This window comes from Hemiscyllium ocellatum, chromosome 3 (assembly GCF_020745735.1).
Source record: "Hemiscyllium ocellatum isolate sHemOce1 chromosome 3, sHemOce1.pat.X.cur, whole genome shotgun sequence".
NCBI classification, from domain to species: Eukaryota; Metazoa; Chordata; class Chondrichthyes; order Orectolobiformes; family Hemiscylliidae; genus Hemiscyllium; species Hemiscyllium ocellatum.
In genome coordinates this window covers 25,586,044-25,611,923 of record NC_083403.1, presented here as the reverse complement: position 1 = coordinate 25,611,923, position 25,880 = coordinate 25,586,044, and the positions used below count along the sequence as shown (strand labels likewise).

Here is a 25,880-nt window from a genome sequence, read left to right as displayed (position 1 = left end):
TTAATGAGGAGAGCAAGGAGCTTGAGTAAGAACAGATTGCAGAAGGGCTATCTACTGCTCTTCATTTGCTATGTCTGGTTGGAGAATTCTACAGGGCTCATACAAAGAAGCTTGCAATTGCCAATTGGAGTCAAATATCTGGTCTCCTCTAATTCTGGCCTCTTGAGTGGCTTTGCATCGAGTTGTTCCACCATTGGTGACCATGTCTTCAGTTACCTCAGTCTAAAACTCTGGAATTCCCTCCCTACATTGCTCTACCTCACTCCTAAAGGCATGCTTCTTTGACCAAATCTGACTCAGTGTCAGGTGGAATGGTGGCTCAGTGGTCAGTGCTGCTGCCTCCCAGTGCCAGCGACCTGGGTTCAGTTTTGCCCTTGGCCAGCTGTCTGCGTGGAGCTTGTATATCCTCCCCATGTCTGTGTGGGTTGATTCTGGTTTCCTCCCCTAGTCTAATGATCTGCAGGTTAGGTGGATTGGCTGTGTTACTTCATTTGATTTATTGTTGTCACATGTACCCAAATACAGTGAAAAGTTTTGTTTTGCGATCAGTGCCCATAATGTCCAGGGATGTGCAGGCCAGGTGGATTAACCATTGGAAAGACAGGGTTACAGGGGTAGTGTGGGAGGCGTGGTTCTGGGTAGAATGCTCTTCAGAGGGTTGCTGTGGACTCGATGGGCCGAATAGCCGGCTCACATACTGTAGAGATTCTATGATTCTATCTCCTGATGTTATACCTTGTTTTGAACACTCCTGTGGAATGATTTGAAATGCTTTATTATGCTGATGCCACTTTCTGAATATTGACTGCTGTCATTATTGAAATAGAGAATAGGCCAGAAACTGAAATGGTGCCTTTTTATGGTTTCAATATGAAATAGGAGCAGAAGTAGGACATTTGGCCACACAACTCTTCACTGTCATTTAACAAAGTCTTGGCTAATCAGTCTGCATTTTGAATCCCACATTCCCATGACTTTTGTTGATAACATTTGACTCCCCCGCCTCATGAGAATCTACCCAGCTCTGCTTAAAAAGTTTTCAATGATCACACTTCCACTGTCTTCTGAGGCAAAGAGTTCCAAAGTCACGCAACCTTCTGAGAGAAAGGAACAAATTCTCCTGATCTGTCTCGGAAAAGCATTAATCCTGACCTTATATTTAAAATCGTGCTCCCTAGACCCACACGAGAAAGCAGCCTTTCCACACCTGCCTTGTCAAGATCATTCAGGGTCTTATATACTTCAATCAAATCACCCGCCACTTTCCAAAATGCAATGAAAAACCAACCAGGTCTGTCCAAACTACTGGTGGCACGGTGGCTCGGTGGTTAGCACTACAGGCTCATAGTGCCAGGGACCCAGGTTTGATTCCAGCCTTTGGTGACTACCTGTGTGGAGTTTGCACATTCTCCCTGTGTCTGCCTAGGTTTCCTCCCACAGTCCAAAGGTGTTCAGGTTAGATGGATTGGTCACGCTAAATTGCCCATAGTGTTAGGGTCTGGGTGGGTTACTCTTTGGAGGGTCAATGTGGGCTTGCTGGGCCGAAGGGTCTGTTTCCACACTGTAGGAAATCAAGCTCTTGTAAGAACACACACTTATTCCAGGTATCTCCTCAGAATATCCTGCCATGGAGATATGTCCTTACTTTTATAAGGAGACTAAAATTACACACACTATTCAAGAGTTTTCTTATGAATTCCCTATGTAATTGAAGCATAACATCTTTACTTTTTTGTTGAGTTCCACTAATAATGAAGGATGACATCTCGTTAGCCTTCTAGCTTACGTGCTGTACTAACTTTGTACAATTCACATACTTGAACACTTAAATCTTTAATTGGAATTTTGAAGTTGTTCTCTGTGCACCTAATATTCTGGGTTTTTTTTTGTGTTCTTCCTGTCAAAGTGAACAAATTCACATTTCCCACATGGTAGACCATCTGCTAGGTTTTTCCCATTTAACAAATCTACATCCAGCTGCAATCTCCTCATATTCTCGTAAGAATGTACATTCTTACCCATTGAGGTGCCATTTGTGAACTTACTGATCATGCCTTTGCTCCTCTTATCAAAATCATTGGTATAAATTGAGTAAAGTTGATGCCCTGCTGAGACATATTCCACCCTCCCAATCAGAAAGTTATGCATAGTCTCTGTTTTCTGTCAGTCAACCAATCTTCTATTCATGCTAGTTTGTTTGTCCCCACACTGAAGACTTTAGTTTTCCATCTTTTGGACCTTTTTTGTCATTCATTCACAGAACATAGCTTTCACTGGTGAAACCAGCATTTATTATCCACTCCCAATTGCTCAGAAGACACTTAAGAATCAACCATATTGCCGTGTGTTTGGAATCGCATGTAGGTTAGACCAGGTAACGATGGCAGATATCTTTCCACAGGAACATTAGTGAAACAGATGGGGTTTCCCCCCAACTATCCACAATGGTTTCATGATTATTATTGAATTCTTTATTCCAGATTTTCATTGAATTCAAATTCCACCATCTCCCACAGTTTTATTGGATCCCCAGACTTTACCTGGGTCATTGGATGAACTGCCCAGCATTAATACCACTGGGCCATTGACTTCCCTTGTAGCACCTTATCAAATGCCTTCTGGAAATCTACAGTGCATCTTCAGTCTCAAATAAACACAATGAATGATGGAGAAACTCAACAGGTCTGGCAGCATCCATAGAGACAGAGTTAATGTGCTGTGTTGCTCTGAAGAAGTCATACCTGACTCAAAATATTAACTGTATTTCTCATCCCAGATGCTGCCAGACCTGTCGAGTTTCACCAGCATTCTCTGCATTTGTTTCAGATTTTCAGCAGCCACAGGCTCCCCTTTATCCATCGTGCATGTTACTCATTCAAAAAATTCCGATGAATTTATGAAACATGACTTCCCTCATGAGGTCTCTCCAATTACCTTGAGTTTTTCTATGTACACAGCCAGCACTGTCCCTAAGACAGGCAGCAAGCTAACTGGTCTGTGGTTACCTGTTGCAGGTGACTGTCTGTGTGGAGTTTGCACATTGCCCCCGTGTCTGCGTAGGTTTCCTCCCGGTGCTCCGGTTTCCTCCCACAATCCAAAGATGTGCAGGTTAGCGTGGATTGGCCATAGTGTTCAGGGATATACAGGCAAGGTGGATTAGCCATGGGAATTGCAGTGTTACAGGGATAGGGCAGGGGGATGAGCTGGTGTGGACCCATTGGCCTGTTCCCACACACTATAGTAATTCTATGAGTCTAAACACAGATAAAGGTGGTGAAACTTTTTTTTCAGATTCTGCAGTATTTTACCTTTGTTTATAATTACCTATTCTCTGATTCCTTTTTTGAATAGCAGTGTTATATTTGCAACTTTCCAATGCAGTGGGACATTTCCTGAATTTGGAGAATCTGTGAAATCAACACCAATCTGTCTACTATCTCATTGGCAACCTCTTTTGAAATTCTCAGATGAATTCAAGCTGATCCCAGAATCTGGTCAGCACTTAGTTCCATCCATTTGCTTTCTACCCTTTCCCTCATGGTTGGGTGAGTAGGCAAATACCTGGCAGATCGAATATAATGTGTGAAAATGTGAGGTTATGCACTTTGGCAGGAAGAATAGAGGAGCTGAACATTATTAAAATTGAGAAGGACTGCAGAAATCCAGACCAGAGGGATTTGGGAGTTCTTGCCCATAAATCACAAAAAAGCCAGCATCTCATTCCAGTGAGTGATATGGTTTGGCCAATGAAATGCAGGGAGGTTTTGCCAGAACTATACAAGGCACTAGTCAGACCACTATTGGAATACAAGGAAGAGTTTTGGGGCCCTTACCAAAGGAAGTTTAAGCTGGCATTGGAAGCAAGAGAAAGTGAGGACTGCAGATGCTGGAGAGTCAGAGTTGAGACGCGTGGAGCTGGAAAAGCACTGCAGGTCAGGCAGCATCCACATTGACATTTCAGGGACAGGCCTGATTAGATTCCCTCCAGTGTGGAAACAGGCCCTTCAGCACATCCAGTCCTCCAAAGAGTAACCCACCCAACTCTGACTAATGTAACTTACACAATGGGCAATTTAGCATGGCCAATTCACCTGACCTAATCCCCTTTGAACTGTGGGAGGATACCCACGCAGACACTGGGAGAATGCGCCAACTCCACACAGGTAGTCACCTGAGGCTGGCATTGAACCTGGGACCCTTGTGCTGTAAGGCAGCAGCACTAACCACCAAGCCACCCGCCCACAAGGGCTTATGCCTGAAACGTTGACTCTCCTGCTCCTTAGATGCTGCCTGACTGGCTGTGCTTTTCCAGCACCACACTCTTCAGTTCTGACATGAGAGAAGGTTCACTTGACTGATACCAGTTCATGAGGGATTTTCTAATGAGGAAAGGTTGGGTAGTTTGGGCCTGCACTCATTGGAATATAGAAGAATGAAAGGCGACCATTTTGAAACGATTCTTAGTGAACTTGACAGTGTAGATTGTGAAAAGTTGTTTCACCCTGTGGGAGATTCTAGGACCAAAGGGTGTCATCTCAGAATAAGGGGTCACATATTCCGAACAGAGATGTGGGGAATTTATTCTCTCAAAGAGTTGTGAATCAGAGAAATTCTTTGCGGCAGGGGACCGTCCAGACTGGGTCATTAGATATTTTCAAGGCTGGGATAAACTGGTTCTTAATTTGTGAGGAAATCAAAGGCGGGCAAGGGGAGTTGAGGCTTGTCAAATCAGCCATGATTTCATTGAGAGGCAGAACAGATCTGATGGGCTGAATGTCCAACTCTGCTCACACCTTCTGGAGATAATTTTGCTCGAGTTCTTCTCTGCCCTGCACCTGGCGATTTGCACTTATCGCTGGAATGATTTTGGGATCCTCTATCGTGGAGACAGAAACGGTGCAAGGCTGATTTCAACTCGGATCAGAGTACGAGGACAACATAAAAGACAGAGTCACAAGCTCATCGCTCTTAGCAGCTTTAATGCTCGTAGATTTTTCTCCCAAATTTTTTTTTTAGAAAACAAACAAACTACGTTACGACAAAGTCTCGCGATACAATATCCGTCCTCTTCTGGTATAAAATAAATGAATGCACAACTTTCCAACAAAACCATCAGACAACCAGAGAATAAAGGAAGTCTCTGTGAGGTGGAAGCCCCCCCCTCCCCCCCTCCCCAATCCCGTTTGAACCCTGATAAGGGGCTGTGTCCATGGTATAAGCAGCAATCATACAGGTGGTTGACCATAAAACACTGACATGGTGGAGCAGCAATAAGGATGACCCATGAAGGGGAGAGTCACGTGTAGACAGTTACTGAACATGGCGCAGGGCAATTCTGCCCTTCAGCCTGGGGTTGGAGGGGGAAAGTGAAATAAATAAATAAATATATGTATATTTATATATATAATATATGTACACCAGGGTACAATGCTTATTCAACAACATTCTCAGAGATATTGATACATGTTTCCTTTGTGGCCAGACAATCGTTCCACCATTTCCTCCCTTGACCCCCCCCATCTGGGGGTTAAGGGAAAGGTTGCTTCAGATAAGGCAGCCTCTTGTCCGCTGGTGACTGCATGCCCTTGGTTTCAACCAACTTGCAAAGTAGTTTCTTTACGTCCTTTGAAGGAAGTGTCTCCAGAACAGAAGAAGCTTCTGTTGTAAACTGATGCACGGCAGTGGAAGAGGCTTGAGACCGAGTTCATTGACTTGGAGGCATGTCACCAAACCCATTCTTGAATCACTCGTCTGCAGTCAAGTGATCCTTGGACACGTATCCACCCTCCCCACTCCCCCATGATTCCTCATATATTTTTCTTCCTTTGCTATTTTATCTTCTTGCATCCTGATATGACCTGAAGCCAAAGCAATAGACACTCAGATCGCAGGTTCCTCCATTTTGGCCAATTCCCTGGACCTCATAAAAGTCTCTTATGGACATGGCATTCAGCAGGTTCGAACCAATAGGCTATGCAAAAATAAAATGTTTCAGGTAAATACTTGAGAGACCAGTTACCCATCAAAACAAGATCAAATTCTGTACGTTAACTCCCCAGAGCCACTGTGTGCCACTCCTTAAGGATGAACCTCTCAGGGTGAAAATAGAGTTACCCCTGTACAATATTGGGAGCAGGAGGTGGACAGTGGGTGGGATTCAAATGCCTGAACATTCAATTCTTTTCAAGCAATACACACTCAGCATCACAAACTCCAATGTGGACATATGGCCCAGATGTAGCAACAAACTAGAAGTCACTTTTTGGAGGTGAAGGTTTTGTCATTGGCTCTGTATGAGTGCATGTTCCTTTGTATAAGTGCACAGCCCTTTACAGGCCTTGTTTAAGGCCTGCGTTTGACAACAATGGCAGAAAGGCAGGATCAATTTGTTTTACAGCACCACACCTCACTGTTGTCTGATCAATATAGTCAGGTGGCACTGCATGATTGGAATTGGGACATTTCAGTCACATTGCTAATTTAATTTAGTCTTCCTTCATGTCTCTCTGCTTTTTAGCACAACTTTCATCCCAGTGTGTTGGTGAGGCTCCATTTGCTCTTCTTCTGGGTTGGGTTCATTAGCATTAGTTGGGGTGATCAAAGGATTTGATATGTAGCCTCAGTACCTGCATGTTAAGGAGGAGGATGGAACCAAGCCAGAGTTTCTATTTACAGGGTCTGTCTGCATTGGAAGTACACAACTGTGGACTTTATATGAGGAACCAACCAGAACAGATTCATGCATGTCCGGTGCTCAGATTAACCTCCTGAGTTATTGGGAGCAGAACTAGTGAAAACATGTCAATGAATAGCATCAAAAGAGAGCGAAAAAGAATTGCATTGGGAATGTGGGTGGGGATTGAAATGAATTTATTAATTCATGGAACATGGGTATCACTGGTAAGACTAGCATTTACTGCAAACTTTGAATGGGTGGTGAGCTGGTTCTTTAACTGCCACACTCATGTGGTAATTCACTTTTCTGTAGCATTTTCATATGACTGAGCATTTTGCAAGGCTATTTCAGAGAAAAATTTAGAGTCACCCACTTTGCGATGGTGTTTCTAGCCATACATAGGTTAAGCATGGTCAGCTTCCCTCCCCGAAAGATATTGGCAAACCAATTCTTATGGCAACCTTTCGGGGTGACATGGTGGCTTAGTGGTTAACACTGCGGCCTCACAGTGGCAGGGACCCGGGTTTGATTCCAGCGTTGGGCGACTGTGTGAGGAGTTTGCACTTTTTTCCCCATGTTTGGATGCTCCAGTTTCCCCCCACAGTCCAAAGATGTGCTGATTCTGTGGGTTAGCTTTGCTAAATTGTCCAGGATTTTCAGACTAGGTGGATTAGCCATGGGAAATGTAGGGATTGGGTGGGATGCCATTTGGAGGGTCAGTGTAGATTTGATGGGTTGAATGGCCTGCTTCTACACTGTAGGGTCTCCATGATTACCTCTGCTCCTAGCCTTTCATTTCAAATTAAATTGATTTACTGAATTCAAATTTCCAAGTTTTGAGATGTCAATTAACATTTTTTGTCTATCAATTGAGCCTCTGGATTTCAAATCCAGTGGCATAAAGTACCTTAAGGAAAATGAACATTGCCAAAAATGCACAGCAGTTCCACATTGTCAAAAGAGCAACTCCGCTGGGAGCACATGGTCAGGATGGAGGTGATCCGAAAGGGCAGATGGAATGACAGAGATTGGGTAGCCATGACCATGCTGTGTATGTCTGACTTGGACAATAACCTGAAGAATTCCTGATGAAGGGCTCTGGCCTGAAATGTCGAATTTCCTGTTCCTTGGATGCTGCCTGACCTGCTGTGCTTTTCCAGCAACACATTTTCAGCCATAACCTGAATAGCCCACAGTGACAAACCACCCCACACCCTTGCAGAAACTCTCTTGCAAAATTCTCCTTTGCTTAGCTGGGCATGACAGATAGTAATGAGCAAGCGATCAACACGATCATGTCCTCTGCAACCCACTCTAGCTTTTCCCAACTCTTCTCGTGAATGGGTACTATCTCACATCACCCCTTGAATGTCTTCACTCTACTAATAAGTTATACCTACACGTTGCGAAACATCACCAGAGGAAACTCTTTCAATCCAGCTTCAGGACGCTTTTATCGCCTTAAAACACACCTCAGGTCAACTGACAAGAAAAATGAAACACTAACTTCTGAAGCTTTAAAAACCGACATGCCAGGATATAGATTGCTGTCAGCTAAGGCTGTTACAGATCATGGAGCAATGGCGATGAAAGGAATTGAGGTGCAGATAAGCCACAAATGAGGAAGGAGGCCCAAGGCCTAGGGGCCTAGGCCTATTTACACTGTCCATCCCCCTTGATCTCTCTGTCTGACACCATTCAATCATTGGATTCTAAAGAGTGATTGAAGTAACCTCTGGGAAGAATTAAAGGCTTTACTGATAAGGCATTGTGGCACAAAGTCATAAAAGCTGCTCTTGAATTCTATCCGTTGGGTGCACAGGCAAGTGCTATTGGGCAAACTTTCATGCATTCTTCCCTTTGAAATATTTATTCAACTTCCTTTTATCATTTTAAACTTCTTCCTCAATTTCTATCTACAGTTAAACAGTCTGTCATCTGTTGACCTGCTTTAAAGAATTCCTTCAATATCTCCCCTTCGTTCTCAGGTCCAGTCAGCGACAATTCATTTTCCGATTTTCTATAAAAGACCTGGAGCCGGCCTAAAAGATGATCTGCAGCTGTGAAGGGGTTTGCTAAGTTCAAAAGAGGGAAATTGTTTTCACTCATGGCACAGACCGGTAAATCTACCAGCCAGTCATAAATCCGAGGATGAGTGCAGGACAGAGTGGTGAGAATATGGAACCCATTACCACTGGGAGTAGTCAAGGCAAGTAGCATTGATGCACTTAAGGGGAAGCTGGATAAGAAAATGAGGGCCAATGACAGCATGATACAGAGGCATATGGGGTTTGAGAAACAGTGATGGGAAAGGGCTTGTGTGAAATGTAAGAGTGAGAATAGACTGAAAAGGCTGAATGACCTCTTTCTGTTCTATACATTCGAGGTAATTTATCCCCTCAAAGTCTTGCATTGTTTAAATTGAGTAGGCCACCTTTTCTGTCGAGATAACACCACTGAGGATTTCTTGTGAACAATAATTTTGCATTTCTGGAACAATGAGTAACTTTACATGCAGTCTCCGTGGCACCTCATACAAACTAATTGTGGCACGCTTCTTGCTGTGTGTTGGGACTGTGGTGCAGAAACAGACAGAAGCGTTAACTCCTTGGCTGTAATAGGCCTTTCTGACCTCGCACTGTCCTGTTGACCGACTGGAGTGAAACATTGACTGAAGGAGAGGTGGGTGGGCAGCCATCAATGCGTGGAGCCCTTATCGCAGAAAGAGCAAAGGAAGAGAGTGACATGACAGGGCCACTGGCTAAGGGGGAGTGGGGTGGTGCAGGAGTACTGACCCTCTGGTTTATTGTATGCGCTGTGGCGTCACTGATGGTACCAACGTTGAGCCCTCTTCCCTCCCTTTTCGCACGTGTCAGTCTGGGAAGCTACAGCTAACCGTGATACTGGGCATGGCACGCTCAGCTGGTCCATTGGAAAAGCTCAGGCCATGTTCAAAGCCCCAGCTCACCTTGGCTTTTGGGTGGCAGTCTGCATTGTCAAGGAGCCAGTGGGCTAAAAGTAACGTTTCATTGTCTCCGAGACCAGGAGGACCATTCTGCATTCCAGTCGTTTCTCGGAAAAGCACTCAAGAAGTGGGAATCGGAGATGAGGGTGGGGTTGGGGATGAAGGAGGGAAAAGGACAAATCTCCCAGGTATGCCTGTTCCTGACTGCTACCTAGTGTCTGCATTATTGGGCAGACATTGATATCCTTCCCTTTAAAACAGTGACTCAACTCCCTCTTAATTTCAACCAAATCCCCCACCATAGCCGCCACTCCCAGTTTCTCGCCGTGCACCTCCAGACCATTCCACCACCCCCCCACCAAGCACCCTGGTAATTTCCTCGCTTTGCCTCGTGCCGAAGTGCTCCTTTCTCAAACGGTGCTCTCCATCACCCAGTCCGAGCTGGAGTAGACCCCTTTGGTGATCTCGATGTCGTCCTCGTCATACTGGACGAGCACACCGTTGACCGACAGGCTCCTCTTAGTCCAGATGTTGGTGATCTTCCTGGGGTAGCTGAGGCACTGGCCGGAGGCGAAGTCCCCCATGTCAAAGGAGTGGCTGCGCCGGGCCTTGCCCTCCATGGGCAGCGCCAGCAGCTTGTTGAGGCGCGACTCGCTGCGGCCCAGCAGCGGCTCCTTGTCTGAGTAGCGGGCCAGGGTGGACGCCCGGGAGTCACGGGCCTCCTGCTCATCCTTGCGCTGGCACCGCAGGTCGAGGGAGGCGAAGGCCCCCATGAGGCGGTCGATGTTGTGCCTGCTGGAGGTGGCCCGCCACTTGCGAGAGAGGGTGCTGCTGTCGCTGCGGAGGCTGTAGCAGTCCTGGCTGGACCCCGAAGACGACGACGACGGCGAGGACAGGCTGCTGCGGAGGGAGCCGCAGTTGAACTCCAGCAGCTCGTCACGGCCCGTGGCTTTGGGTGGCTGAAACTGAGGCAGGATCCCGTTGTGGACAGGGAAGGCCGACGCTGCTGCCGCTGCCGTCTGCGAGCACTCATCGCTAACCGCCGCCATCTTGTCCTGGCTGCCGCAAAACTTGTACTTGAGCATCAGGGTGATGATAAAGACCAAGAGCGAGGCCACAATGATGCCCCCAATCACCAGGATCATGGTGCCGCCCAAAAAGTGGCCGTGGAAGGACCTGCACCGATTGTAATCCACTCCGGTGACAAACTGGATACAGCCCACCACATTGGTGGCTGTCAGAGTAGTGGCCGTGTCATCCCATATGGCCAGGACACAGAGATCGTAACCAGAGCCAGACACCAGGTTCTTCACAACAAAGGCCTTATTGGAAGCAGGAATCATTCTGAATGAAAGGATACACAGAGAGAAAACAACAAGAACAACATTAGCACTGTTAACATTTTGATTCATAGAGTCATACAGCACAGAAACATGCCCTTTGGTCCAACCCAGTCCATGTTCCCAAACTAAACTAGTCCCACCTTCGCCCACATCCCTCCAAACATTTCTTATTTATCTACTTACCTGAATGTTTTTTAAATGTTGTAACTGTACTGGTATCTGCTACTTCCTCTGGCAGCTCATTCCACACATGAACCACCTCCTGTGTAAACAAATTGTCCCTCCTGACTTTTTAAAATCTTTCTCCTCTCATCTTAAAAATGTGCCTTTTGCCCTTGAAATCCTCCATCCTAGGTAAAAGGCTCCTGCCATTCATCTTATCTATAACGCCTCATGATTCTATAAACCTCTCAAAGGTCACCCCTCAACTTCCTGTGCTCCACTGAAAAAATCCCAGCCTATTCAGCCTCTCCTGTTAACTCAAACTCTCCATTCCTGGTAAATCTCCTCTGAACCCTCTCCAATATCAGAGGGTGACCAGAACTGGCCACCGTACTCCAGGAGAGGCCTCAACAATGTCTTGTACAATCTCAACATAACATCCCAACTCAAGGTCTGAGAAATGATGGCAAGCATGCTAAACGCCTTCTTAACCACTCTATTTATATGTGATGCAAACTTCAAAGAATTATGTACCTGAACTCCTAGGTCTCTCTCTTCTACAATATTAACCAAGGTCCAATTTTTAAATGTATTAGTCCTGATTCATCTTGACCTCTTCAGATCACAAAGATAAGTAAGAATTCAAGAGGATACCAACATTCTGCAAAGTGACATGCACAATGGGAGCCAATTTCATTGTAACATTGAAAAGGAGATCAGATAGTTATTTGTGAAGGGCTACTGTGCAGGGTCATGAGATGCTGGCATGAGAATGGCCTAAGGGAGATGTTCGTTGGTTGAATCGTAGGATCAGAGAATTTTACAGTATAGAAGGAGGCCTATTAAGTCCATACCGGCTTCCATAAGAGCTACCCAGCTATACCCATTCTCTAGCCCTATCTCTGTAAGCCTCTAAACTCATCGTTTTCAAATATATGATCAGTTCTCCTTTGAAACCTCCTGTAGAATCTGCCCTCATCACTCTCCTTGGCAATGCATTCCAAATCCTAACAACTCTCTCAGTAAAGACCGTTAATCCTCTTCTCACTCTTAGCTCTCTAGCTGAAATTCTGAAGCACTAACCAGTGAGCTGGCACAGACATGATGGGACAAATGGCCTCCTCATGTGCTGTAAACATTGCTGTGATACAGTCATTTCTGTCATCTCTACGATTTCTATTCTCATGTTGCTCAGTGTCTTTAGATACATTGCATCCAGTCCCTGCTGCCTGATTAACTTAAAGTATTCAATACTTTCTCCTCTTCAGTTTTAAAACTATGTAACAACTGAATTTCCACCTTTCTCATCATGCCCGAGGCTGTACCTTCCTCCTCAGTGAAAGCCAGATGCAACATATTGGTTTTAATCTCATAAACATTGTATCTGCCTCGAAGTGTGAATCCCAATTTTGGTCTCTGAGTAATCTTACTCTGCCTTTTACCACCCCGCATGCAGTGAGAAGGCTTTAGAACTTTATTTAATGTGAGCTGTCAGTCTCCTTTCATGCTCCCTTTGTGCTGCCTTTTGTTTCATCACTGCTCTGAATATTTAGCCTTGTTTTCACTTGTATTTTCCATCTGACAAATGTCATGAGTACACCTTTTCGCCTTTGATCTTGTCCAGGCCCAAACTAACTCTTCTCTGAAGGTAACCCATTGTTCAACTACTATTTTTCTGGACAGCTTATGACTTCAACCTTTTTGACCCAGATCTGACCTTTACCCATTGAAGTTGGAATTTCCCCAATCAAGGGCTCGTACTCTGGATGCTTTGTTATTCTTTTTGATTGTTGCACTGTCCTTATGGTTCAGCAATCATTAATGGCCAAATGGTCTCCCACGGTGACTCAGTGGTTAGCACTGCTGCCTCACAGCACCAGGGACCCGGGTTCAATTCTAGCCTCGGGTGACTGTCTGTGTGGAGTTTGCACGTTCTCCCTGTGTCTGTGTGGGTTTCCTCCCACAGTCTGAAGATGAGAAGGCTAAATTGCCCATAGTGTGAGGTACATTAGTCAGAGGGAAATGGGTCTGGGTGGGTTACTCTTTGGAGGGTTGGTGTGGACTGGTTGGGCCGAAGGGCCTGTGTCCACACTGTACGGAATCTAATCTTATTCTGTTCTCATTCTTGAGAATCAGGTGGAGCAGTACCTCATTTCTCTTTGGAATGAAAACATACCAGTTCTTCTGAATAGTGTCTATGAATTCTTGCCCCTTTACACAACTACTATCCCAGTCTACAGTCAAGCAATTGTTCTCCCCCATTATGATGCTATAATTCTGCACCTTCCTGCAATTTTCCTTGCAACTCGTCAGCCTCCCCACCGAATTGATGGTCTTGAGGCTGCACTGAGCAATGTAGCTGTGTCTGCTTTTATTCTTTAGCTCTAGGCAAATGTGTTCTGTCATTGACTCCTCTGGGACATCCTCTTTCTCCAGCATTGCAATGCTCTTTTTCATCCATATGTCACAACACACCCTTTTTTATTCTTGTTCTATCTTTTCCTGATCATTGTGTTTCCAGGAATATTGAACATCCATCCTTTCCACTCCTTGAGCCCGGTGTCTGCTATCCTCACAGCATTATGCTTCCACATGTCAATCCGTGTCTGTAATTCTCCAATTTTATTTATCTCAATCTCTGTACATTGGAATACATGCACAGTAACCCTGATTCAGACTTCATTGCAGCCTCCCTAATGCTAACCCCATCTATTACCTTACTATTCTCTATTCTTTATCACAATGCTGCTATATTGGAAAGCACTTCATGTTAATTGGTTGGAGATTGGAGATTTTATTCAAGCTGTTCCTGCTCTAACCCCATAACTTCACGGGAAAGAGGCAGAAGTCCCATTAACTAGCGCGGTGCACCTTTCTATCAAATATCCAGCAAATGTCCATGGTGACATAGGAGAAGATCTGTTTGACCCCATCCCAATCACATTCCCCTTTCCTCTCTCTGGATTATCCATTCACATCTCATTCTCTACTTCACCTCATTCTCAGTCCACTCATTCCCAACTTCCCTTGTTCTGGACAATCGTCATTCCAGACTATTCTGATTCCTGAACTTCTTCATCCCCGATCCCATTTGTATCCAACCCTCTCATTCCTGATTTCCCCCTTTGTTGCCTGATTCTTGCTCAATCCCAACCCTCTTTATCCCATCTCTTCTTCATATCTCCTCCCTCCTGATCCTCCTTCCTCTCAATCCTCTCTTCTCCTTGTCTCTTTTCTGGTCTTAATGCCTCTTCCCCCAATTCCATGCCCTCCTGATGTCTCTTCATTTCTGAAACTCTCTTCTAATTCAGCTTCCTCCTGACACTGTCTACCTTCTAACACCCTCTGCCTCCCGATGCCCGTCTGCCTCCTGACACCCTCAACCTCCTGACACCCTCTTCCTCCTGGCACCCTCAACCTCCTGACACCCTCAACTTCCTGACACCCTCTTCCTCCTGGCACCCTCAACCTCCTGACACCCTCTACCTCCTAACATCCTCTGCCTCCTGATGCCCCTCTCCTCCTGACACCCTCTATCTCCTGAATGCCCCTCTCCTCTTGACAGCCTCTACCTCCCAATCTCCACTTTCATCCGAATTCCCTCTAATCTTGATCCCTTTCTCTTTCTGATTCTCTCTATATCCCAATCCCCTCCTACTCATCTGATTTCCTTCTGTCTCCTCTTAATTTGGTTTGCCTTGTAATCTCCCCTCCCCTTCATTCTGTCTTCCTCCCAATGCCCTTCCTTCCTATTCTCTCTACGTCCCAAACTGCGCACACCACCCCTCGCCAATTGTCTCCTCACCCCAATTCCCCTCTCTCCCCTCATACATTGCCTCTCCCACAACAAATGCTGGTTTCACCAGTCATGTCCATATCCTGAGAGAAAGATGGAGAATAACGATTGCTATTAATGTCGTCGTGAGAAATACTTTGCCACTATCTGCTGACTTCGCTGAAAGTCGCAAACCACTTCAGTGCCAATGTGCATTCATATAGCACCTCCAACAGGGAAAATAAAACAAGATCAATCACAAGACCTGCAATGAAACAAAACTGAACACTACACAGGGAGATACTAGTATAAGAAATGGAGAGTTTAGTCCTCTGCAGTTGAAGGTATGGTCACTAATGATGGGACAAAGGTAAAGGGTATCAACTAGAAGCCAGAATTGGAGGAGTAAAGAGATACCAGTGGACCGAGATGAATAGGTTAAGTAGGTCTGCATGTGCAAGTGAGATGGGTTAATGGGATTTACTTCATGTAAAGTTTAGGGCAGCTCACCACATATTTTCAAACTTCCAGTGAACAATGGCAATCTGGTCCTGAAGACCACAAACAGAAACTGGAGTAGGCCGTTTGACCCCTTGAGCTTGGTCAATAGGATCATAGCTGATCTGACATTCCTCGTCCACTTTCCTGCCTTTTCCACATGACCCTGGATTCGCCTCTTGATCAAGGATCTATCTATCTAAGGCTTCTGAGCTAGCCCTCCGCCCCTACAGCTATTGATGATAAGGACACACAACCCGCTGAGAGAAGAAAGTCCTCCTGATCTCAGTCTTAAATTGGTGCCCTTTAATTCTGGTCTCCTGTTCACAACATATAACAGCCTCGGCTATTTGGGTACAGAATCCAACCCAACTTGGATGAATCTCAAAACAGGATCTGTTAACCTCAACAAAATATGGCAGTATTTTCAGGCACATAGCCTCAGCAATATAAACTTTTATAAAATATAAAAGTGAGCGCAATTTTCAGACTCCTCTCAACTCCCTTTTTCAGATAGATTTCTATTTACAATTGGCAATTGCTGCTCTGAATTTTTCTTTTTGACAAAACACACAGAAAATGCGCATAATTTATTGTTACAGTTACTCAAGTGAAAAAAAAACACTTTGGAATTTAATAGTGGCCCACGGCTTTTTTTATTCCGAAAGAAAATCAATCTTGTCACACTAAATGTACAGTACATGCTATCTCATTAATGTTTAATTTGATTATGCTTCAAATCATTTACTCAGAAAAATTAAAAATGTAAATGACTAGCCTCATGTGAAATATTGTTCATCATGGGCAGTGAAGGGGAAATTGGTGGTTAAATTGAAGAGACTACATTACATTGAATTACATTATCCAGAATGTACTAGCATATGCCATTCAGGCCAATGATTTATGCCAGTATTTGCACTCCGCATAAACATCCTCCCACAATAATTATCTCTTCTCCCCGAAAGAGCCTTATAGCTTCCAATTACCTCCTCCCTCATAAATGCATGAACTGTTAAAAAACAGCAATCACTTAATGTGATACAAAGTTTCACATCTTGACCATTTTTTGGTGTGCAGAAACTCTTCCTAATTTTGTATTTTGTTTTGGTGTTTGATCTGCTTTGAGCCTATCTTACATTGATTGATTTGGTCTGTCTGTCTGTCTCTCTCTCATGAGAAACCCATGAGTTTCTTTTTAGTTTAGTCCATGGTAGCGCATGGCAAACTACTGTGGTGGCTTGTTGTTGGCTTCTACAATGGCTGACCAGGAAACAATCCCCCTCTAACTGCCAACTGTCAGGTGCATTCGAAGGATTCACTGATTGGCAATCAAGCTGTTGGTCACATTATGAATGCGGTGGAAGGTGTATGGCTTATATGCAATTTAATATCATTTGTTTTAGAAGTTGCCTCAGTTTAAGCAGGTTTGTTTAAAATTTCCAGACCAGAAATGTTTAGTTAAAACCCAGAAGGGCTTCTGTGAAACTGAGAAAGTCTAAACTCATTTGTATGAGAGCTATCATTTCTCAACATGGGGTATTGATGCCACAGATAAATTAAGCCCTATTGCTGTGAAAATGAAAGGAATTCTTTTGCTCTGAGTACTGTAAATGAGGGTTTGCAACTAATGGGATTACATTTTACCATAAGCTTTGAAATCTTTAAATTTGTGCTGTACGTAACAAGTTAACAGTACCATTTTATTCCCTTTTTTAATGCAATAAATTTCTGTTTTATTATTAAACACAAACTTGAAGCATTAGGCATGTCTGTATTTCTGAGAAGTATCACCTTTCTGGAACCAAATTTAAAAGTCCAAAATATGATCTATCAAGCCCAATATCGTCTAGGATCTGACTTGTCATATCATCAGTTGGGCTCATAATAATCCTGAAGTGGGACTTGAACACGGAACTTCTGGTCTATGGTTACAGATATTTCTACTGGACCACAAAACCAAACTTCCTCGCGAGTTTAGTTCTACCAAGCTAGCAGGTGGAAGGATTCTTTCCAATTGTAATACAATTGACAACACTCTTACCCCTTAATCATAAGATACTAGGTTTATGGGCCATTCCAGTGCTTCAGCACAAATTCAAGGCTAATACTTCCTGTGTAGGTCTGGGACAGTGGTGCACTGTCAAAAATTCTGTCTTTTGGATGGCACATTTAATCAAGGCCATGTCTAACATGATCAGGTGAAGTAAAAATATATCATTTTGAAGAAGAGTGAAGCAGTCATCTCTAGAATCCTGGTCAAATTTATCCTTTGTTCAACATCACACAAAAAAATAGATGATCTGCTGTTTACCACATAGGAGAAAGTGAGGACTGCAGACGCTGGAGTTTAGAGTCAAGATTAGAGTGGTGCTGGAAAAGCACAGCAGGTCAGGCAGCATCTGAGTAGCAGGAAAATTGGCGTTTCGGGCAAAAGCCCTTCATCAGGAATCCTTGCTAACCACATACTCGTGCATGAAAATTGGCTACAATGGCTCACACAATACAGCAGTCAGTGCCTTTCAAAGATACTGCACTGGCTTTAAAACACTTCGTGAGGTCCAGCACTCGTGGAAAGTGCTAGATGTATGAAACTACACCAATCCAACAAATCCCTCTGTTTTTAAGTTTGGATATTTGTATCTCATTACCTCTTTCTCATTCCTTTGAGAATCTATGTGGGCAATCCATTTTGACCTGGAATTTCTGTCTCCTTCAGTTTGCTCAGAACATTCTTTCCATCTTAACTCTTAAAGTATTGCAATCTTCTTTTGTGCTGTCAATCTTTGGTTGCCTCTTCAGCAAAGACCATAGGAAAGCGTCTGTTCAGTATCCCTGTCATTTTTGTTTCATCTGTGAGTTTGCCTTGCTTTTCCTTTGATGGTTCTGTAACTTGTTTAATTTTCTTTGTAATATCTGTATGGCTCTGGAATTTCTTTCTTTTTATATTCTTTGATACTTCACTGTATATTTCAGCTTTACTTTCCTAACCTCCTTCCTAAGATCGTCAGATTTCACTTCGGTATACTTTTCTTTATTGTAAATGTTCTTCAGCCTTGCATTTCCTTTCAATTCTACAAAATCATAGTTTCTTCATTCATCGTTTTTGTGTGTTTGACCTTTGATCTATTTGCGATGGTAGGAGAATTGCCCTCGGATTCTATTGATCTTTTTAAAAATACTGTGAAATGTTGTTCCACTGCTTTGTCAATTTTTTTTTATCCAATTTACTTTTATTGCATGTGAAAGTATGAGTTTGCCACATAAATAGGATATTCCTCCCCTCAAGCTTATTCCACTGTTCAATAAGGATAATCTGATTGTGGATTCAACTCTGCTTTCTTGATAATCAATGATACGATTTGACTCCAAAAGAGAAAATGCTGGAAGATCTCAGCAGGTCTGGCAGCATCTGTTAGGAGAGAAAAGAGCTGACATTTTGAGCTTTGACAAAGGGTCAGTTAGACTCGAAATGTCAGCTCTTTTCTCTCCTTCCAGATGCTGCCAGACCTGCTGAGAGTTTCCAGCATTTTCTCTTTTGGTTTCAGATTCCAGAATCCGCAGTAATTTGCTTTTATACAATTTGACTCCCCTGTCAGTCAAAAATCTCCTTAACTTTGTCTTCAAATATTTAATGATCCTGCCTAGGTCACTCTCTGGGGAAGAGAGTTCCACAGGCACACAACCTTCTGAGAAAATCATTAATTTAAACCATATCTGCTTGTTCTAATGTCTGTCACAAACAAGGTCGTCGTCCTTCCAATAGTTGCCTTGTTGAGTCCCTTCAGCGTCTCAGCTTCTTATCTATTGCAAAAAGGTTACCCCTCATTCCTCTAAACTTCAATGAGTACAGATACAACTTGTCAAATTTTCCTCACAGGATAGTCACTTCATGTCAGGAATCAGCTGAGTGAACTTCCACTGAACTACTTTGAATGGAATTTTGCCCTTTCAGAAAGAGAGATCAAAACTGCATATCGTACAGTTGACCCCACATTTCTTACTTAATTTCCATATTCCTTCTAATATATTTAATTTGTTAAAATCTATTGTTTTTTGCACTTTCCAAATCCCTCTCAATCATTACCGTAACCTGATGATAATGTAATCAGTATTTACTGATTGTTATTCCAGATTTACTTTTCTCATTACAATTACTAGGGCTTTTTGGGGGTCGTCCCTTGTTGGGCTTCTTTGTGGAACAGAGTCGAGAACGTGTTGTTGGAAAAGTGCAGCAGGTCGGTAGCATCCAAGGAGCAGGAGAATTGATGTTTCTGATGATTCTGATGAAGGGCTCTGGCCCGAAACATCGATTCTCCTGCTCCTTGGATACTGCCTGACCTGCTGTGCTTTTCCAGCAACACACTCTCAACTCTGATCTCCAGCATCTGCAGACCTCACTTTTTCCTTCTTTGTGTAACAGTTGAGTCAGATGGAGCCTCATACACAGCATAAAAACTCCCAACTATTTCTCTGCTTTCACTGCATCTCCCTTCTGTTTTATACTGGGGTAGTTTGAATCTTTCGCAATTATAATTCTATATTTTGCTATGTTCGTTTCGTATATCTGCTTGCATACATCTCCTTCTATTCCCATAACACTATTGGATATCGTGGTGCTGTGGCAATCTATGTTGCATTGCCAGCACTTCTTCAGTCAATTAAGTAGTGTTTCCAAAAGGTTATGGGAGAAGTGACCAGAGAGGTCTGCTGTGGAGGGAGAAAGAAGGGAGTTTTCATTGGGGGCTTCTCTATTGGAGACAGTTAAGAGAACATAAGAAATGAGGACAGAAGGAGACAGTCAACGAGTTTCATTATTCAAAATGATCATTTCTGATCTTCTGTCTTAACACAGCTTTCCCACCTGCTTCCCATATTCCCTGAATTCCCCCAGACACTGGAAATCCATCTATTTCAATCTTAAAGATGTTCAATGACAGAGAATCCAAAACCTTCTGGGGTTGAGAAGTCCAAAGATTCACAATTCTTTGAGTGAAGAAACTTCTCCTCAATTTGGTCCTAAACGACAGACTCCTTATTCCGAAATGGTGTCCCCTTATCCTCGATTCCCCGGTCAGGAGAAACAATGCCTCACTATCTATACTGTCAAGCCCCTTCAGAATCTTGCCTTTTTCAATGAAATCACCACTCCGTAAGATCACAAGAAACAGGAACAGGAGTAGGCCATTCGGATCTGATGCTTCTCATGTCCAGTTTCCTATCACTTCCCCATCACCCTTGATTCGTCTGCTGATTAAGAATCTATCTAAGTTTTTGTTATACACAACGGCTTTGCCCTCACAGCTCTCTGTGGCAAAGAGTTCCAAAAACACACTACTTTCTGAGAGAAGAAATTACTCTTCATCTTTGTCATAAATTGGCATCCTGTTATTCTAAGATTCTGCTGACTGGCCCTGGACTCTCCCATGAGGGTATCATCCTTACCCTGTTGAGTCCTTTAAGAATCTCAATAGGTTTCACCTCCCATTCTTCTAAACTCCACTGACAGAAGTGCCAACCCTGTTTAACCTTTGCTCATAAGACAATCCCTCCATACTAAGGATCATCCTTCCGAACCTTTGTTGAACTGCTTCATGTGAAATAATATCTGTCCTTAAATAAGACTTCCCTACTCTTACTCCAACTCTCTTGAAATAAGGAGCAACATTCCATTTACCATCCCAATTACCTGCTGCATCTGCGTGCTAGCTTTCTGCGTTTCTTACACAAGTGCCCTCCAAATGCAGTTTTTCTCCATTTAAATAACACATTTTTTTTTCTGTTTTCATTTCTAAAATGGAGAACATTTTTCCAAATGATACTCCATTTGCCAACTTTTTGCCCACTTACATAAGCTATCAATACCTCTCTGTCAACTGCGTCCCCCCTGTGACTCACCTTTCAAATTTGGCTACAGGATGTTCACTTGCTTCCTCCAAGTCATTCATAAATATTGTACATAGCTATAGTCTCAGCATTGGTCCCTGTGGAACCCCACTGGTTATAGGTTTCCAAAGTCCAATAGAAATTCTTCTCTCCACTAGGTGTTTCTAGCCCATTAGCCAATTCTCTCTCCCTGCTAATATACTATATGCAGCATTGTCAGCTCTTATCTTATGATTTAGTCTTTAGAGTGATACCTTGTCCAATACCTTCTGGAGGTCAAAATACAACACATCAACTGGCTTCCCTTTGTCTACTCTGGTTCAGACTCCCTCAAAATCTTTGATAAATTAATCAGACATGATTTCCTTTTCCCTTGCCTCATCATATTATGATGTTTTTCTAAATTTCAGAGTCAATCCAATTTACTCAGTCTATCATCCCAGGAACCAACCCAGTGAACTCTCATGGTTACAACCGTCAATACAAGTACACACTGCCTTAAATATGAAGATCAAATTGCACAAAGTATTCTAGATGCGACCACCTAAAACCATACAATTATAGAGGAGTGTTTTTTTTAACTTATCTATTTCTCTGGCAAAAACATCCAACATGCCATTGGCCTCCCTAATTGCTTGCTGCACCTTCTTGCTGACCTTTGGTATTCATTGCAGATGTTCACCCAAGTCTATTGGTCCATCGACATGTACAAGTTTCATGCCTTTAAAAAAATTCTGTTTTTCTATCCTGTGACCAGACTTAATAAACTCTCATGTGTTGTATTAATTCCCATCAATTATCCATTTACTTAACTTGCTTATTTCTACTTACAGTGTCTTTGTGCCTGCCACACAGTTTATACCACCTCACTTTACATTGGTAATAAGCTAAGATACGTTGGTCTCTGTCTCTTCTTCAATGTTATGTGCATAGATTGTAAGTAGATGGGACACCAGTACTGAACTTTGTAACACTTCACTTGTTATCTCCTGTCAGCTTGAAATTGTCCATTTTTCCCTACTGTCTGCTTCTGGTTTTTATGCAATCCTCTAATACATTCCCCTCAACTCCATGCGCCCTTATCTTGCGTTTTAGACTTTTGTATGGTATCTTGTCAAATGTCATTTACAAATGTAGTTACTCTGTTAGTCCACATTTACTTACCTTATTTGTTACTTTCTCAGTAAACTCTTTGTCTCATCACACTACGGTATTCCTGATGCATTGTTAAGACATCCTTAATAATCAGTTTCAGCATTTTCCCAGTGACTAAGGTTAACTGACCAGTAATTCCCTGACTTACCTCTCTCTTCTTTGTGGATATCAGTGTTCCAATCAATTGGAATTACTCTCGTGTCTAGTGTATTTTGGAAAATCATAGCCGATACATATTCTGTCTCTACAGCTATCTCTTTTGGAATGCAAGATGTACATTATCCAGCCTATGACCCTGTCAGCTTCTCCAGTTCTTTTTCTCTGCTGACATTAACTACCTAATTAAATCTCTCTTATTAGCCTCTTGATTACATGCTATTTCTGATATGTAATTTCTGTATTCTACAGTGAAGACAGACACAAAATATTTGTTCAACATCACTGCTTTCTCCTCATGATAATTTCTCCTGTCTCTGCATTTAAGGGAGCAATGTTTATTTTAGCTACCTTCCTCCAGTTTCTATCTTGATGATTAACCCTACAGTCTGTTTTTGGGTCGCTGACTAATTTGTATTCTCATATTCTATTTTCATCTCTTTCCAATTCTGCCTGTTCTAGTTAACATTAATTTATAATGCCTCTTTCACAACCTAAGGATGTCACAAGTGTTTTATGACTAATCAAGTTTTTTTTTGGAAATGGGATAATCACTGATTTAATGGAGAAAATGCAGTAGCCAGTTTGCATGTGTACAGCAAGCTCTGTCAAGGAGCAATGTGAGAATGACTCCATCACCTTTTTTTTGATGCATGTTGATAGACATGGAGCTGCAGAGATTTCCCATGCTGTTCTTTCAAATAATGTCCTGAAATTTTTTTAATGCCCACCGGGAGGGTAGATGGAGCCTTGGTCATTACATCTCATTCAAAGATAGTGCTTCATATTTCACTACTTCATGAGATGTGAATGTCACTGACTGGGCCAGCATTTATTGCCCATTTCTAGATACCCCCAACAAGATGTTGTTAGGAAGCGAATTCCATTATTTCAACCCAGGAACAGTGAAGGCACAGTGATAATATTTCCAAATCAGGATACTGAGTGGCTTGGAAATGGTTCAGGACTCTAACCTCAGGTAGAACAGATGGGGAACAATTATGTGTCAATGCAGAACTGGGGCTGATGTACCTAAACAAGAGCTTACAGCACAGATTAGAATTGGTGGTGCAATGTTGAAGGTATCACAGATGTGTGACTGCTAGGAGATCAGCGATGGGAATTAAATTCTGGATTTGGTGATGTATAATGAGGCAGACTTGATTTAGTAGTTCAAGATGAAGGAATCCTTAAGGCCCAGTGATCATAATGCAAGGACATGAGTCCTATCGAAAAGACAGGAAGGTGGGTAGATGGGCGGGGCTGCCTTGTAAGTAAGAAATTAAATAGCAAGAAATGATTTCGAGTCGGATGGCACAGGCTCTGTGTGGGTAGAGTTGAGGAACTGTAATGGTAGAAAGACCCTGATGGGATTTGTGTACAGGCCTCCTAATAGTGGTCAGGAAGTGGGGCAGGAAATAATCAGGAGATAGAAAAGGCATTTAGGAAAGGAACGATTGCCATAATCATGGGAGACTTCGATAAGCAGCTAGACTGGGAAAATCAGGTTGGCAACGGATCCAAAGAAAAGGAATTTGTGGAATATCTATGAGATGTTTTTTTTGGAACAGCTTGTGGTGGAACCCACTAGAGGAGAGGTAACTCTGAATTTGATGATGCATAATGAGGCAGACTAGATTAGGGAACTTAAAGTGAAGGAATCCTTCGGGGCCAGTGACTATAATATGATAGAATTCACCCTGCAGTTTGAGAGGAAGAAGCTGCAATGATATCACAATTGAGTAAAGGGAGCTACAAAGGCATGGGGAAGGAGCTGGGCAGAGTTGATTGAAAGGGAAGCCTAATAAGGAACATGGTGGAGCAGCAATGGCAGGAGATTTTGAGGGTAATTTGGGAGGCACAGCAGAAATTCATCCCAAAGAAGACAAAACATATCAAGTAGAGGACGAGGTAACCATGGCTGACAAGGGAAGTCAGGGACAGCATAAAAGCAAAAGAAAAAGTATATAGTGTGGTGAATATTAGTGAGAAGCCAAAGGTTTGGGCAGCCTTTAAAAACCAGCAGAGGATAACTGAAAAAAACAGTAAGGGGGAGACAATGAAATATGAGGGTAAGCTAGCCAATAATATAAAAGGAGATTGCAAGAGTTTTTGACATATAAAAGCTAAGAGGGAGGCAAGACTGAACATTGGACTGCAGGAAAATGAAGAAGTAAGAATGGGGAGCAAAGAAATGGCGGTGGAACTTGATAGGTACTTTGGTTAAACACCACCATGTAACACACCAGGAGCATACCAAAACTTCAACAGAGCTGGGAGCAGAGGTGAGTCTTTTGGCTACCACTAAGGAGGAAATGCTGAGAAAACTGAAACATCTGAAGGTGGATAAGTCACGTGGAGCAGATGGACGACACCACAGGGTCCTGAAGGAAATAGCTGCGAAGATTGTAGAGGCATTTATGGTGATCTTTTGGGAATCACTGGAATCAGGGAGGGTCCTAGAATATTGGAAAAGAGCTAATGTAACAACCATCTTTAAGAAGGAAGGGAGGCAGAAGATTGAAAACGTCAGGCTGGTTTGCCTAACCTTGGTCATTGGCAAGATTTTGGAGTCCATTGTTAAGGATGAGATTGCAGAGTACTTGAAAGTGCATGGTGAAATAGAGCTGAGTCAGCACAGCTTCACCAAAGAGAGGGTATGCCTGACAGATCTGTTAGAAATACTTGAGGACGCAAAGAGTATGTTAGTCTAAGGAGAGCTAATGGACATGATGTATTTGGATTTCCAGAAGGTTTTTGACAAACTGCTGCTCAAAAAGCTGTTAAAAATATAAAACTCCTTGGTCTTAGTGGTGAGGCACTGGCATGGATAGAAGATTGATTGATTGGCAAATGGCTGAGAGCAGTGATAACAGAGACATTTTCAAGATGGCAGATCGTGACCTAGTGGATTTCCAATGGTCATTGCTGAAACCACGTCTATCCATGTTACACATTAATGGTCTGAATGAAGGAACTGAGGGCAACGTTGTTGAGTTTGCAGACAACACAAAGGTACGTGCAGGGATAGGTCGTAGTGAGGAAGCAGAGAGGCTGCAGGAGGACTTGGATGGACAAGGAGAGTGGGTAATGAGTGACAGATGAAATATGATATGGGAAAGTATGGGGTCATGCACTTTGGTAGTAAGAATATGGGTGTGGACTATTTACCAAATTGGGAAAGGCTTTAGAAATCTGATGCACAAAGGGACTTATGGGCTCTACTTCAGAATTCTCTTCAGGTTAAGTTGGCAGTTAGGAAGGCAA

The 25,880-nt window shown here is 43.1% G+C and overlaps 1 protein-coding gene across 2 annotated transcripts in view; it reads right to left on the bottom strand.

Moving 5' to 3' along the window:
• Positions 1-10,051: 10,051 nt before the first annotated feature.
• Positions 10,052-25,880, bottom strand: part of LOC132836759 (leucine-rich repeat and fibronectin type-III domain-containing protein 2) — a 29,116-nt gene continuing 13,287 nt past the window's right edge. Inside the window, exons 2-3 of one of the 2 annotated variants that reach the window (XM_060856211.1) lie at positions 10,518-10,985; positions 10,052-10,487 (exon numbers count right to left, since the gene is read on the bottom strand). In XM_060856211.1, coding sequence (XP_060712194.1) covers positions 10,052-10,487; positions 10,518-10,985 — 904 coding nt within the window. Of the gene's footprint in view, positions 10,986-25,880 lie in introns of both variants that reach the window. The other variant, XM_060856203.1, reaches the window with a different exon arrangement.